This window comes from Simochromis diagramma, unplaced genomic scaffold (genome assembly GCF_900408965.1).
Source record: "Simochromis diagramma unplaced genomic scaffold, fSimDia1.1 OVJJ01000487.1, whole genome shotgun sequence".
NCBI lineage: Eukaryota > Metazoa > Chordata > Actinopteri > Cichliformes > Cichlidae > Simochromis > Simochromis diagramma.
Window position 1 is genome coordinate 2,785,286 of NW_024387305.1, and position 16,933 is coordinate 2,802,218.

Genomic DNA, 16,933 nt, shown 5'->3' on the forward strand with positions numbered 1-16,933 from the left:
AGTGAAGGAGATTTAACCTGACATTCAGTCTGTGGTCATTAGGTGGGCTGTCTCCACAGACCTTTCAGGGAAAGAAGACACATACCTGCACATACGAGCTCAGCTTGTTCAGTGCAAGGATATCATTTGTACCATTTCTTCATTATTTAAACATGAGGTTATATTATCATCATACTTATGCAATGTATCATGATGGGGCGATCGTGCCTCAAGAGTTGGCAGGTTGTCTTGTAATCGGAAGGTTGCCAGTTCGAGCCCTGGCTTGGACAGTCTCGGTCGTTGTGTCCTTGGGCAGGACACTTCACCCGTTGCCTACTGGTGGTGGTCAGAGGTGGTGGCGCCAGTGTCCGGCAGCCTCGCCTCTGTCAGTGCGCCCCAGGGTGGCTGTGGCTACAATGTAGCTTGCCATCACCTGTGTGTGAATGGGTGGATGACTGGATGTGTAAAGCATTATACAAATACAGGCCATTTACCTGTGCAGAGTATGGAAATACAGATCTTGTGGCAGTTTTTCAGGTGTGGCATGAAGGGTGTAAAAATCTGACCAAGCTTTAGATAAATGTTAATCTACAAGATTGTAAAGACTCTAGTTGATGGGGTTCTCATAGCCTGCTTAAAAGTACAGATTTTTCTCCATAATGTCCATAAACTAATAGGTTTACGGTTGTCAGAGTCTCTCTATGCTCCTCTTTTCTGTCTTCTTGTTACCCTCATGGCAAATGGCAGACCTACAAGCCTGGTTCTTTTAGACCTCTCGTCCTGCTTTAAGGAAGTTTTTCTTCCCAACTGTCACCATGTCTTTGCTTGCAAAGGATCATCTGCTCATTAAGGTTGTTACGTCCCTCTGCAGCCTCTAATCTGCTCAGTGTGTTCAGCTGGTGCTGGCCACACCTAGTCAGGTGTGGATAAAAGCATACCTAAGGCAAGCGTCCAGAGAGCTCACTAGTCTTTGCCTTGGTGGTACCAGCCATTTGAGCCAACCTGCTATGCCATTTTAAGATAAAGCTTCTTCACACTAACACTCTGTTATTCATCTCCGTTTTTATGTTGCGGCTTTGAGCCGGGTCGTAACAAAGGGCTAATACGGAGAGACAAACAACCATACACACTCACATTCACACCTATGGGCAATTTAAAATTACCAGTTAATTTAAACCCAATACCTGCATGACAGGGTACCCAGGGGGAACCCACGCAAACACAGGGAGAACATGCAAACTCCCCACAGATGGTGGATTCTAACCCAGGACCGTCTTGCTGTGAGGCAGCAGTACTAATCACCGCACTACTGTGCTGCCTCCTGTTGTGAACAAGTGCTTTATAAATATAACCGAGTGTAATTAGTGTGTCTGAGTATCAACAACAGACTCTCTTTCTCTGTTTTTAATCACAATCTTTTATTCAAAAGAAGCCCAAAAACACATAGCAATGACACATCTGAACAGCTATAAATATCAGTTGAAATATACATCACATTTGCTGTATTTGCATGTAAAAGCCTTTTTCATCAGCCTTGGTTTTTTTGTTATTCCATTGCTTCTATTAGTTTACATTATTCACTGCCTCCACTCCATTACACTCACACTCTTTGTGCCACTAATATGAATTTTCTTTCGTTGTACATAATGAAAAAGTGACTGGAAAACACCCACAATCCATCAGCGAGATTGTCTACTGCAGTAAACTAATCCCATTACTGTGAGTTATTTTATTGTATTACAGTATTCAATTGCATTAATGAATATTCTCAACAATATACTGATTTTCAGTCACTGGTTGTTGGCTTTACAGACATGGCAGCCAGAAAATGTATAAACAATACATACATAATAATACATCAATACTTTAGACATACTACCACTAAAGGAGAAGCTGTGCTCAAACTTGTTCTTTAAAGTTTGCTTTAAGCGTTTAAATTGTACCTAAGATGATCTAGATGCAATTGCAAAGGCCAAAGACACAGTGTCTCCTGTCTCATCTGATTTACTCTAGCATTTATTTTACACCCAACAGCGCTGATAACAACATATGCTGCTACATCGCAACTCTTGCAAAGACAAAAAATAAATACATACACTGGGTAGAGCAAAGTAAAACAGGCACAAATAACCAGACTGTTACCTGGAATGGCTCTGTTTACATGCTAACCTATTATTCTGTGCCCAGATTCCTGACATCAGAGAATCAGTTCCTATTAAAAGGGCTTAAAACAAATATGGAACAGACTTTTATACCTTCTCCTTCAAATCAGCTGTGTCAAATCCAGAAGCTTTTAAAAACCCACTTGTACAGACTGATATTTGCATAATGTGTTGAAAGGTCTTTTTTAATGTTTAAATGTGTCCCTTTCTTGTGAATAATATTGCTATTGTTCTCTTTTTCTCTTGTGTATTTTCTATTTTTCTTTTTGGTAATTTTTGCAAAACACCTTGTATCGCCAGTTCATCAAATAAAGTTTATCTTTACTGTGCACACACATCACATGAACACAAAAACAAAATGCAAGAAGCATATATCCAAAAATGTCCGGCGTTTTAGCTTTAAGGGGGGCTACATATTTACAGAGAAGCATAGAGCTGCCAAAGCATCACATTTACTTTGAGAAAAGACAAGCAAGCCGTTTTTCATTTTGTTTCCTTTTTCTTTTAAACTTCTCAACGGTACGCAAATGAGATCACAAAAGACTTTTACGCAAATCAAATACAGACGTCGGATTCAATCATCACAATTTATCCACTTAAGTAAGAAAGCAGAAATAAGCAGCAGTTGGAAACGAGAAAATATGATGAATTACTGCGCTGTTTGATTAAAGCTGTTGTAGAGAGGACCCTATAATGCCCAAATAAACCCCTCATATTTGCTACCTGCAGGAAATTACATCCACCGAATGAAATAAGTCCTAAGAGGCTTTTTGGTTCTGATAGGTAAATACATTCTTCAGTGTTACATGACCAACATAAAATGAAAGGAGTAAGGTGTAAATGTTTATTTTAGGAGCTGTGTTGATTATAGCTGGAAAGGCACTTATGTCAGGCTGCTGAAAGGAACAAAATTGGTCTTGATAAACAAAAATGTTGTGATTTTTTTTTTCCACCAATGTGCTATAATGGATGTAGAATGAGTGTGTGTGGTAGTAATAAAATAGTTGACAAAAAGGCAGAAAAGCATCGATTTTGCCACTTTGATCACTTAATCCTTAAAATATGTTTTTCTTTCTCAGTTCATCTGTGAGTTTCTCTGCTACTGTTCATGTGGCCCTAATTAACCAGAGGAGGAGCTAGTGGTCAGGGCAGTGACTGTGGGAGGTTCAGCTGCAGTTACAACAGAGTTTAGCATCGAGGCTGCTGTGGTAGTGGCCGGTCCGGTTCCTGGGTAAGTGGACTGAAACTTACATGCAGGGGTGGAGCGGTGCAGGTCTGCTGCAGTGTGAGTCGTTGGTGAGCCCGGCGGGTGAGGTGAGATCTTCAGAGAGAAGAAGAACAAAAGAAAGAGCAAGATGGGAACATGAAAAAGGGGAAGACAATAGAGAAATTACAAAAAAAAAAAGAGGCATGACATGAATGCACGCAGTGGATGTTTGATCTTTTGTTTTTGTAAGTGGGGTTTTATTTACTCAACCAAATGAAATATCTCCAAGACTGCAATAAAAAAAAATCAGTGGGTTCTTACTTATTGAAACTAAATAGATTTTTTATTCGTAAAATGGTCAAAATCTTCAAAATATATAGATATGTCAAGCAACACAGACCGATCGTGCTTATGTGTGCAGAGGCCCATTATGAGCCACGAGAAACGCTTAAAGACTAAAACTGTAAGCGATTTATTTTTCACAATTGTCATCATTGATTTATATGACACACTAGATCTGCTGTTTTCATCATCATCATCATCATCATCTGTATGAGACATAAAAATCTATAAACACCGCCTTTCAGTCAGAGGCACTCTGTTATGTATTTGGTCCCTGGTGTGGTTTAAATAACATTTTTTCTTTTGTTTTCCAGTTTTAACCGTTTACTTTTGTTTCTTATGTTTTCTTTTCCACGTCTCCCTTTATTTTGCCTCCGTGTATTTTCCTTTCATACCTATTAGTCTTATGTTTTCTCCTCTTTTGGATCAAAGGGACCTACACAAAGCGCATCCATAATTTCTGTGACTTTTGGAGAAAGTTGGCATTATATAACCTTGAAAAGCTGATTAAGCACTGGAAGAGCCTCATCAGAGCCACTCTGTCGTCTAATGCACCTCACTGCTCTTGTACTAGTTATCTAAATGGACACCATGAAGCGCCACACTGCACAGACTGAGTCAGAGCTTTTTCTTCCCTCTTCCCTCCTCTAAACCTAATCACTTTCGCTGGCACTTTCAGAATTTTTTCTAATCATTGCCTCTGCAGCAGCATTAATTCACAAACCTTCAATTAGCTGCTCTCACACACAAATGCACACACCTGCCTGTTGATTAATACAGAAGTGACGCACTTATGATGCAGAGAGTCTCCACTGTTCTTCTAATATTAGTGAAACAAAAATAACACATGCCTTTCTTTTGATCTAGTGCTGCACTAAATTGATTTAAATCTCTGTTCTTTTTTATTTTTCCAAATCCCTTTAATTCCCATTATACAATACATACCATCACCTCAGCTCCACATGAGCACACACACTGGTTACCTGGCTGCTCTGGGGATCGTGATAGACCTGGTTACGCGGGGACAGCAGGATGCAGTCTTGTGCTGTGGTTTTCTCAGTGCGCGGGACACTGGGGTCACCATCATCTACATCATTGGCAACGCACCTCATGGTCCTCACACACAGCACCTGAAGGGTCATGACAATATTAGTGCTGTTATTATCTTTAGAGGGTTGCTACACATCAGCCTTCTCTGCAACATAACATACTGTTGAAGGTGTACAGACTAGAAAATAAGAGTATTCTGGATCCAGGTTTGTTTTTTCAGAAAAAAAAAGGATTGTAATACACTTGAAATAAAAATGTTGCACTCTATAACCAGAATAATAATACTGCTAAAGATGAGTCTCAACCATAGGGGTAAAACAATCCTAGATAGCAGCACTGGATGGTACAGGCTCTCATAAATGAACCAAAAAGTGAAACCATATCACTGATTTTTTTTTTCTACTTACACATATTTCACTAAAACATATTTTTTCATGTTTTCTGTATTCGAAAAATATTAATACTGAGTTTAGCTTCATGGCTTCACTGTTTAATAACTGTGGGAGACAGAGTTTAACTAATCCTGCAACAAAACATTTTAACAACATGGTCACATAATTTGTAGTCTAGGCTTCCGAGGCAGTGAGAAAGAGAATTGCAATAAGCAAGGTAATAGTGAAAAACAACAACATTTCCTCAGTGGCAGCAACTGTTAGGAAACAGAGAGACAAAAAAGCAGAACAGTAAACCTCTTCTTGTGCATACAGGTGTCCATACCAACTGCAGACACAGACACTCAGTAGGGAGTGTCAAACTAAGCCTTTATCCTTTTCCAAGCCCAAAGGAAGGAGAACAAAGTGAAAACACTGATATTAAACCAAATTAATTTCTTATTTTTGTTTCTAAATTAAAGCAATACTTTTATTAATAACGTTGTTATTTTGTGCTGATAGTCTGAACCATCAAACTCATTCTAGTTATGTGAAATTAGTCATGTATATTCTTTAATTTCTTTAAGGTTTTAGAGGAGGGGTGTATAATAATCATAGCTGACAGGCATGTGTCTGTCAAGTTGCTCGTTTTCTGCTTTTTCTTTTGTGTTTCTGTGTTCACCCAGCTGTGTGAGTTTATTCTTCACTGCTTTGTTTTCTTGACATTTTCTGATTAACTTCCTTTTTAAATTTGAAGGTTAGCTATTTTATTCCTTTTCACACGCTCAGTATTGTTTTGATCTTAATACGGTTCACCTCTGTCTTATCGCCACTTTCTCCAGCATGTATAAATTCAGCCTATTTTGCTTCACACTTTTTCAAGTTGTTGTTTCTTCTCCCTTAGTTCCCAGGGATTTCTATGTGTTGCTTTTTGGCGTTTTTGGAGTTGGTCTTTTAATTTAGTTAGTGATTTTGTTTCTCTTGTCATCAGTCTGGCATGTTCTCTCTGCACTTGGATCAGCTTTGGGAAATTTATTGACAATATGACAGCATCCAAAAAATGACAAAAAATCATATTGTAGATTTATTTATTGCTGAACTCTAATTTATTGGATATTTTGACTTTAACTTTGATATATATATATTTTTCTGATGATAGACATTTATCAGGACATCTAAACTGGATACCACAATACATGCCAGCTTTGCTCCAGACTGATGGTTGCTGAAAAAACTATTTTAATAAAAAATTAATAATTTTAAAATGATTGTTTTTCACAAAATGTGGGAGAAACATTTCTTATGAATTTAATGACATTTAAATTAAAGGCAAACATCTCTTTTCTTTAAAAAAAATGTGGACACGTTTTAGTAACCACAGTTTTGAGCAGTGTTGAATCACCTGCTGTGATTGGTAGATGAAAACTGATATGAAAACATAATTTAAAGTAAAATGAAGCTGCAATAGATAGAGCTCTAAACTATGATTATATTCCTATTCTTATACAGCACTGTCAAACTGATGCAGTTTGTAGAAATTGATGTTACCTTCAAAAAAATCACTGCTCGCAACAGTTCAACAGTTAACAAACACAATGTGTTGAGATCAGATAAACAAGATGTAAGATGCTAATTAGCGGGCTTTAACAGCACTGCTATGGTGAGAAGAAATTCAACGTACTTTTCTGAAGCTCTGTTTAAAGTTGTCTGATAGGAAACCATAGAGAAACGGATTGGCACATGAGTTGGCATAAGACAAGATGACAGCAAAGAAGTAGATGCCAGCAGTGGCACTGGACTCCGGGATGATGACCACCAGATTGACCATATTGATGATGAAGAACGGCAGCCAGCAGAGCACAAACACCACCACAATCACCACCACCATTCGGGTCACTTTGCGCTCTGAGCGTCGGCGTTTAGAGAAACCAACCCGTGCCCCAGAGGACTTCACCTGCAAAATAACAATAAAAAGATTTGAATTATAATGACGAGGATGGAAATCGTGCCTTTCTGTTGACTGAGAAAAGAATATCAACTTAAAAATGTGCTTTTTAATGAGCTTCATGAAATATCTACCTTGATGACAATAAGAAGGTAACAGAGGCAAATGATGAGCAGTGGTCCAAAGAAACCCACTGTGGCAGTGTAGAGAATGAAGGCTGTTGACCACACATCCTTCGGCTCTGGCCAGATCATGTTGCAGGAGTTAAATGTATCCTAAAGAAAAATGAATATTGAACAAATAAAGTAAATTCAGAATTGAATCGGAATCTGTCAGACAGTCAACAACAAAATCTGGAAGTTAATCCACTGCTTTCCATCACATCCCTTAATTTTAAATGTCAATCATCATCTTCATCTTCATCCTCCTCCTCCTTTAGGGGTCACTACAGCAAATCACCTGCCCACATTTCACCCTATTCCTCTCACATTCTCTTCTGCTACACAAACCCTCTGCATGTTCTCCTTCACTATATCCATGAATCTTGTCTTTTAGTCTTCCTCTTTTCTTCCTGCATGACTGCTGCCTGTTTAACATCCTTTGTCCGATATATCCACTATCCCTCCTTTGCACATACCAAGCCATTTCAGCTTTGTCTGTCTTTGAGCTTAACAATGTCTGCTCATTTAAATTGTTGTTGCAGAAACACTTTTCTTTTTCATAAATGTTACACAAGTGCATCTTTGCAAATACACTTGTATTCATGTCTGTGGAATAAACAGCTTCCATGTCAGCTGGCATTTTGTTAGTGTTTTATTTCACATTGTATCATCAAATGAAGGCACTTTTGACTGCCAATTTCCAGCACTTAGACCTAGCATCACACTTTCGGTGTGGTGGTACCACTTGACTAGCATTTGATTTGGCTGTCTTGACTCACTGGATACTTTACCAGACCATAAACAAATGTTCTTTGTGCCTTCAGTTAATATTGATTGAAGTAGTAAAAGATTTTCTCGGAAAGGAGGTTAAGTTGGCACGTGGCTCTTTAGCTTGCATGGAACCAAATGTGCATTAGCCAGATTCTCATGACAGATAACACATGTAGACTGTTGACACCATTGATTCAGCTGAAGCAGTAAGACATCTTACATTTGAGATATTATGTGGTGGTTTGGACCATACTGGAAAGGAATTAGTTTTCTTATTTGTTGACCTCCACGCTTTCAGGGCATATTTAGACTGTAATGCTTCTCATTATCTGGTAATTCATCCAAGGTGCACCGTCAGACACGTTTGTTCAAAGAATTTTTAGGATATTATATTTACCTCTCAGTGAGTGTACAGAAAAGATTGACATGATAATATAACAACTCATTCAACTTGAAGTGCAGTTGTATATTGCATAATCATAACATATGGTTTTGAAAAAATATGATGGTGCCTCATGGTGCACTGGTCGCACTATTTGGGAACCACTTGATTTGAGTACCTCCATCAAATTCCTGCTTTTTTTGTTTGTTTTGTTATACTGCAATTAGAATCATTGCTAAAGCGAAATGCATTGCACTGCATTATGTGAATGAATATTTCAAAGAATGGGGAATTATGTTTAGCTTATCTTAACACAAATACAGAAATACAAGGGAGTGAGCTAGAACTCCAAGTAGTCTCCAAAAGAACAGTCGAACATATTATTGTCAATTTTTTTTTTTTTACTTTAGCAAACAGTCGTGAAGGTCAAACACACTTTATAAAAAAAAAAAAAATAGTACCATTAACAGTGCTGAAAGTTCAGTGTTTTTAACATGTTTCACAAAAACCCTCTTGTGACATTTAGCTTGGATTTTTGTAACTATTATTATTTCTTTTTCTTCTTATTATTATTTACAGTTTTTGTTGTACTGGTAACATTTGTCGTTTATAGTTGTTCCTTCTTTTAAAAAATACCTTTGTTCAAAGATTGTAGAGGAACGTAGTAATTAATCTGTAACAACTACCAATATGGCCATTAAACCAGTGCTTAATTCTCGCTTTAGGAGCGGTCATATTACCATGCTTCGGTGTCCTATCTGAAGTTTTCACTGGCACACGACTGAATTGTATACCTGCACATCAGAGAAGATGACCACTGGCAGGACCACCACAAAGGAAACGGCCCACACAGCTGCGCTCACTACCTTCGCTATGCGGGGGTGTCTCCACTTGGTGCTGCGGATTGGATGAACCACAGCCAGGTAACGGTCGATGGACATTACTGTGAGACAGAAGATAGACGTAAACTGGTTCATGGAGTCTGCAGTCATGACCACGCGGCACAGGAAAGAGCCAAAGGGCCAATAGGAGAGTACATTCTGTGTGGTAAGAAAGGGGAGCCCGACGATGTACAGCTCATCAGCCACAGCCAGGTTTAGGATGTAGATATTGGTGACTGTTTTCATTTTGGCATAGCGCAGCACCACATAGATCGCCAAAGTGTTGCCGGTCAGACCCACCACGAAGACTGTGAGGGATATGACTGCGGTCATCAGAGTGCTGCTGCCCTGAAAGGGGACACTCTGAGTGGAAATGTTGGAGGAGATGTTGAAAAGGCGAGGATAAGAGAAGAGGATAGGTGAGGATGTAGAGGAGTTGAGCTCGGATGAAAAGGGATGCCAGAGGTTTTGGTCTTGTTGCTCCATTGTTCACAGTCCATGTGGTGGCTTGATTCCAGTGATTTAGAAGAAACTCTTTCCTCCTTCTTCTTTTCCCATGCTTTCGAGACAGAAGCCGGAGCAGCCCCCACGCTTTAAAATGTGAAGTAAAGCGATGAAAAGGTGATTTTGAACTATAAAAAAGGAACAATCCAGTTTGTCTCAATCAACAGTCCGTGCACAAGAAAGACCAATAATCACTACATTAAACTCCTCCGATAATTCTAAAGCTTTGTGTGCGCCCCGTGCGCCCTGAGCGAACTCCAGTGAGGCAGGTGTTCCACATCCTAGCGTATCATACACGTAGCTTCACAGTAGTGTAGTCGTATGAGGAATTAGACTGTAAGCAGTTGAGTCACAGATGATGATGTGCTGTATTTGTCAGCTCTATCTTTGCTTCTTCTTTTTTTTTTTTAAATAGATCTGACTGTTTACGTCTCTTTTGATCTGACTTTGGAACCACTCACAAGTCATCCGGCGTGTTGTGCGTCAAGCTGGGAATGGTGCCACCGCTTTTACGCACGACACATCTTCTTGACTACACGCTCTATAATTATGAATGTGTCATTAATGAATGTGTGTGCTAAGGTTGAATATCTTGAGCCTTTGTTTAAAGGCTCGATGCGTTTAGAGGAGAACATTTTTAAATCGCGCAGAGTAAAGATTTATGCAGAGATCAAGACAAGAACGGGCTTACTATGTCTAGAAGAGGAAAAGTCAGAGTCTCTCTGTAATCAGATTCAAATAATCAGTCCCCGAACAAAGTCACGTCTGTTTTCCGATTCCTGAGTATTTGTCCAGTATTGATTGAAAGTTGTTTTCTAGCTCTCTTCGCTGTTCGCTGTCTGGGGTGCTGAGCAGAATGTACTGGCAAGCAGCTCTGCTGCTTTTTCTTCAACTTTCTGCCCACACAGCTCTGCTGCTTGCTTGATAGGATTTATAAAGAAAGAGAGAGAGAGAGAGAGAGAGAGAGAGAGAGTGAGAGTGAGAGTGTGTGTGTGTGTGTGTGTGTGTGTGTGTGTGTGTGTGTGTGTGTGTGTGTGTGTGTGTGTGTGTGTAATATAATATAATATAAGTTTAAAAATCTCTAAACCTGAGAAAAGAAACATGCTCTGATGTTTCCCCTCAGATTCACCTGTGGAGCAACAGCAGATACTTGTCTCCAGATGACAGCAGGGTTCACAGACCACAGTGGGTATTTTCTAATAGTCCCCAGTGTTATTGATGCTCTGTAAATGGGTATCGGTGCTGTTCTGGGTGGTTTCAGTCAGTGCTGCAGAATCTTCCAGCTATCCACACCTCACACCAAATATGATGCTTCCAATTAACACACACCTCTTAAGTTTCTTGTAAAAATAAATAAATGAAATCTGTTGTACTAATCACATGTCAAATATAAAGAGTCTCTGCTTTCTGTAGTCCTATTAAGGATGATTGCACCACAAAGAGACCAAAAACTTATCCACTGACTGCTTTTGTTTTTGCCTTCTCTTCTTCTAACACACAGAGAGGTCAAAGGGTACACATTTTATGCAAGATTTTAAGTAACATGTCTTTTTGTTTTCTTTTCTTTTTTGTCTGTCACATTTGGTTCTTTAGCCGTCAGAATTGTTGTCTGAACGCCAACAAAGATATCCAACGGATTTACTTTAACAAGTGGATCATCCCGACCTTGCGGTATTGGTCTATTTGATTGACCATTGTTGTTATTATTTATTTTATTTTATTTTATTTTCAGTTGTTGCAAAAGGGACAGACATGGCTAGGGGATAGGAAAGGGAAAAGAGAGGAAGGAAAAGAAAAACAGGGAAGAGGGACCGTGAGAAAGGACACTTAAAAAGAAAAAAGATCTCCCGGATCACCTGTTGAGAGAAAAAAAAGAGAAAACAAGGAAAAAAAGAGAGCAGCATAATAAGCACAACACCATCGCATTAATCTAGCTAAGTGTAAATAACAGTAAATACTAAATATTGAGTGTTGTTGTGTAGCACAATGTGCTTTGAGGTAGCAGCCAAGAAAGGTGTGGTTTGTGTCTATGAACAGTGAACACCAGTGAACACCTGGGTGGATGAGCGCGCTTGTATTAAAGGTTTCTCCATGTAACGATCTGCTAGAAGGTGTAGGGAGCCATAGCCCCGTCCCCCAGGGCATGAAGCAGGCATGGAGGAGATGTCTGAGTAACATGTTTGATGATAAGCTTTTGACTTCAAAACGTTGGGTTGAATATTAATTATTATTATAATTAATTATTATTAATCTTTTAGATGTCAGCACGACATAGTGCTGAGTGCAATTTAAAAACACACTGAAAGTGAAGCACAAGGAAAATCTTGGTATCCCTCAGAAAGCTTCTAGGGTATAAGTGTGATTTTAAAAAAATAATGAATGAAATCAGAATTTAGAGATTTCAGAAAATGTTCTCTTTCTCACGACTCCCTGAGCATTTCACACTCAGCATGAACCTAGAAGTACCTGAAAGCTCTATAAGCATACAAGTAAATGCACATTAGAGACTGCTTTAGACTTTTGTTACACAGTGAAAACGAAATGAAAAATTAAAACTACTCAGTGGTACATCAGACAGTATTAAAGGTTATTAACAGTTCTACAGGAGTCACTATAGAATAGCATTAATAGGCATAATCACACCTGTACAAAATAGATTTTCCTCAGATTAGAAAGGATGAGATTTAAGATCTTCTGGAGCAGGCTGACTGACCATAATAGTTTGAAAGCTCCACTAATGAATCTAGCTGCATGTAGAAGGTTAAGAATTATTTAAGCACAGATTTGTAGCGCTAAAATGAAATGATTTCCTTTCATTTCTAATACACAGACATTAAAATAGACAGTACTGTGCAGTCCTCTACAGTTTTTTGCTATTTTGTTAGGACAATGGGAAATAGGTGAACTACAATATATAAGGCAAGAACAGAGTTTGTACAGTTTTAACGAACTTGAAAATAGTGCGACCACCTTTATTCTGCAGCACAGTCTGAACTCTCTTAGACAAACTTTCTTGTAATTTCTTTGAGTAGCCTTCGGGAATAGTTCTCCAGACTTCTCGCAGGACATTCCAGGACTGATCGTGGTCCATTGTGAGTTTTTATATCCAGGTATGCTTCTGCTACATTGGTATTGTGCTTGGGATCATTGTCATGCTGAAAAATTAAGCTGTTTCCAATCAGATGCTTTCCAGATGGTACTGTATGGCTAAATGAGATTTGATGGTACTTTTCTGAGCTCCTCTGAACATACTGTTGACAATCGTCTTGATGCATGCTCAATCATCCAGCTAAGTAAATCTCCAAAAGTTGATTCTGTTCATCTGGACGTAGCGTTTTGTGGGAGAAACGTTTTGTCACTCATCCAAGTGACTTCTTCAGTCTCAGCTGACTGCAGGTTTCCCCAATCTTATAAACAGTACATTTGCATAATGACTGAAACCAGCCCACTGAATGAACAATGGGCTGGGAGGTCAGTTCCTTAATCCTAATTATTCAAATTCTCACTTGGATTAGTGACGAAACGTTTCTCCCACAAAACGCTACGTCCAGATGAACGGAATCAACTTTTGGAGAGATACTGATGACAATCTGGAACAAAAATGTCATGTTTGGACCTGTTGTCACTGATTTTCAGTGCAGTTCTTGTATAATTTGGTAATCCACAGCTTTTTCTCCCTGTTCCTCTCCTTAGAAATGATTTTTTGACAGTCACATTCCCACTGAGACCATTTCTGATGATGCTTTGGTGAACAGCAGTTGGATTAACTGAAGGGTCAGATGCATCTCTCGGGTCCATTGTTAAGTTGGATTTTTTTTTCTTTTCAGTTTTTAATGACATTACATACCTGTCATCTGCAACAGATAGTTTTAAGTTTGTCACCTCTTCGTTTGTCATCAATTGACCAGTTTCCTCAGAATTTTTAGGTACACACTGTTCATCATGTGAAGCTTTCAGCATTTTGAAGCATTTTCAGAAATAGGAACAGCTTTTCTATTTTGGGGACAAGCTGCTGGCAACAAAGTCCCGAAAGATGCAATTTAAAATTATTATTTTGCTAAGTTGTCTGCTATGTGTAGATACAACACTGGTTCATCCCTTGCGTTTGGTGCCTTTATTTATATTTAGATGGCTGATCAGTCACTGCGATGTGACTTCAACAAAAATCAAAAAACAAAACATTCTTCTGAAAATGAGTAAAAAAGCAGGTAATGTCCAACAAAAAACTTTAGAAGACCTCCAGAAACCACTTTAAGAAAATTACAAGAAAGTCTGGCTCATTGGAAACGAAATATAAGAACTGAGGAGCAGCTCAAGACTTTGCACAGTACTGTATTTTAAACATGAAGTTACAGTCAGCTGTCAAGTTCATCTTAATTAAACATAAATAATGGAAACCTAGCCTCTGTCTAAAGCACATGCAGTCCAGCTATCAAAACATTAGCTCATTGATTAATATATATGATGTATATTATTCAGCACAAAGGTAAGAGTAAAAGTGACAAGATGTGATTTGATGGATTAGACCTTGCTAGTCCTTTCCTGGCTTGAGCGAGCTGAAAAAGTTCTTACCCTTCAATGAGATTTTTAAAACATTTCAAGGTTTTGTGTAGAAAAAAATGGGACTCACAGCTAATATGAATTATTTCCTGCCCGCAGACCTGTTCATAAATCTCTTCAGCTCAAACATGCCACCACAACTAAAAAAAAAAAAAAAAAAAAAAAAAAATTCAAAGTACAATTTTACATCAGAATTTTCATAAATCTGTTTGGAGGTATTTTAAATTTATTATGAAAAAGAAGCTGGATTCACATCATCAACATGTTTGAACTCTGGCATCTTTTATAGGTCAGTATAAAGCTGCTTGCTTTGTTGGCATTGTCTTTTTCTCTGTGCAGATTCTCAGTTTTATTTTATCCCTCTCACATGCATGTTGCCCATAAGACCTTAATGTCCTTTGACAGGCTGGTAAGGTCAGCCCTCGGGCTGTGTGAAAGCTTCACTCCGGGGGATTGTTGTGGAGATGGACAGATATTCTCCCCTCTTTCCCTAGATACATTTATTAACTAAAAACTGCCACAAAATCTTTATGAGGTAGTCGGGGATAAGAAGCTCCTTATGTTCCCTGCAGAGAAGGAAAGAATACATAGAAAAAGAGGTAACAGAGTTAGAGAGTACTGGAAGCCACAGACAAACATTATCAGTCAGTCAGACATATAAAGCTTGTGGTATGTATGGCTGGCCTTGTTTGGGTTTGTTCAGGGAGAAAGAGAGTAACAGCTTGTGTGTTAAATCATTTTCAGGTGACTGACATTTACAGATACACAGACAAAACAGAATGACAAAGCTTTTTCAGTTTATTTATACAGAGGCAGCTCTAACATCTTCTACATTACAGTTCTTTATAATGTTACACAATTAATGAAGTGATAATAATTCACTGACTCATACAAATTACTATGAACTTTAGAGTTACGATCTGTGACAATATAGCAGTTACAATGTATCTAGATGCTATAATTTCTACTGTCATTTGAAGAAGTGTCCAGGAAACGGTTGCATGGCTCCTTTGGAAATCTTTCTGGTGAGCCATCTTACAAAGCTCACACCACACTCACGCTGCATCTTCAAAAAGGGCTTTGAAGTGCCTTGGGTGCAACCAGACAGCAACAGTGTTGCTGTTGCAGTGTTCTTTTTGCACATTTTTCTTGTAACATGTTAAAGGCATCTTTTGAAACTGCAACTCATTTCTACCCAATGGATACTCGGAAGACTTGCAGCCATGTTTCAGAAGCTGAAGGAGTCTAAATATAGAAAAAGAAATAAATAATTGTTTGTGTGCTTTATTTCTTTGGCCATGAACCACAAAGCATTCTCAAAGGACTCCACAGTCTCATGCAGCCACACAGAAAAACTCTCAAGGTCTCAAACGGGGACATTCAGAGTTTTATTGTGTAGTAGGACAGACTGCAGCACATCATTATATCAACAAAAATACAGAGAGCATGTTCAAGCTATAGTCCGAGCACTTATTGCTGCAATATTTTTGTGTTTACTTTAAGTAGAAATGCTGTAAGGGTGCCAGTTTGTCCATGAGCCTTACAATGGACACCGTAGAACAGATTAAAAAAACTAGCAGTTGTAAGAAATATTTTTGAGTCCTTGAAACATCTGTGTAGGTCTCAGTCATCCAGGTCATATTACTCCAAGGAGCTTGGAAAGAAAAGCAACTGGAGTCCCTGAAACCAAAATATTGTGTAATCCACAGGCTTATTTTATTTATTTATTTCTCATGTATTTTTAAGCAGCCATATTGTTCACTGTGACACAGACCAGTAGCCTCTTTTTCTCTTGACTTTAACTAACTTCTCTCACACTCATGAATGGTTCATCCAACTCTCGCCTGTCTGCCATATCACGCTTGCTTTTTTCCAGGAGCAGGTGTAATGTGATAAAAGGGCCAGAACACATTAGACCGGGTGTTTTGATATGCAATATCCCCGGTTTGATGACAGCCCACTTTTTGATATGCAATTACCTGTATGTCTCCACTGTGCTGGTTGATAAGAATAATTTATTCTTGATGGCAAAATGTCACAAATAAATTATTCTTAAAATGACTGAAAAAAAACTACAAAATAGTTTCTAGTTTGCAAATAAACTTGTAGTCAGCCACACATGTAATAAAAATCCTTTACCGTTTAGATAAGTCTGAATACACAAAAATGTCATGCAGCCCTTCTTCCATCTGATAACACCTCACTTAAAGATTTGTCTTCACACATGAAGCGGTTTGGTCGTCATGTTTACCATCAGTGATAAGGCTCATCAGGAAAATTAATCCTTTTCAGTGTGATGATCATGTGCTATATTTTTAACTTATCGTTCAGTAACACACTACAAGGTCTCCTTGGTTTTTCAGGTTTCCCTACACACAGTACTGTGCAAAAGCATTGAGCCACACCTTATGACCATATTTTGCTTCTAAGCCAGGCTCTCTTGCAAAACGTGGTCTTAAGCAAACATTTTTCAGGCTGTCAAAGTTTTTCTTTACATATTGGCTGCTTTTTCACTCATTTTCAGTCCAGTTGTTCAGAAGAATGCTTCATTATTTGTTAAACCACTTAACACTAACCAGTGAATCATTCAAGCATAAAAGAGGTACACAAGGGATGAA

At 38.5% G+C, this 16,933-nt stretch overlaps 1 protein-coding gene across 1 annotated transcript; it reads right to left on the minus strand.

The window, feature by feature from the left end:
• Window positions 1–1,359: 1,359 nt before the first annotated feature.
• Window positions 1,360–10,668, minus strand: LOC120716993 (somatostatin-like receptor F_48D10.1). Its single transcript, XM_040004766.1, has 5 exons — window positions 9,165–10,668; window positions 7,191–7,331; window positions 6,793–7,065; window positions 4,674–4,820; window positions 1,360–3,462 (listed from the first exon to the last, which is right to left on the minus strand). Exons 1-5 carry the CDS (start codon window positions 9,735–9,737, stop codon window positions 3,262–3,264), a joined length of 1,335 nt encoding a protein of 444 aa, XP_039860700.1. The 5' UTR covers window positions 9,738–10,668; the 3' UTR covers window positions 1,360–3,261.
• Between the last annotated feature and the right edge of the window lie 6,265 nt (window positions 10,669–16,933).

Coding starts and splice junctions, on each gene's coding strand:
- LOC120716993 (XM_040004766.1), bottom strand. CDS start 9,737: ATGGAGCAACAAGACCAAAACCTCTGGCATCCCTTTTCATCCGAGCTC. Junction 7,066..7,190: donor ACCTTCTTATTGTCATCAAG/GTAGATATTTCA, acceptor GTTATTTTGCAG/GTGAAGTCCTCTGGGGCACG. Junction 4,821..6,792: donor TTAAACAGAGCTTCAGAAAA/GTACGTTGAATT, acceptor ATGACCCTTCAG/GTGCTGTGTGTGAGGACCAT.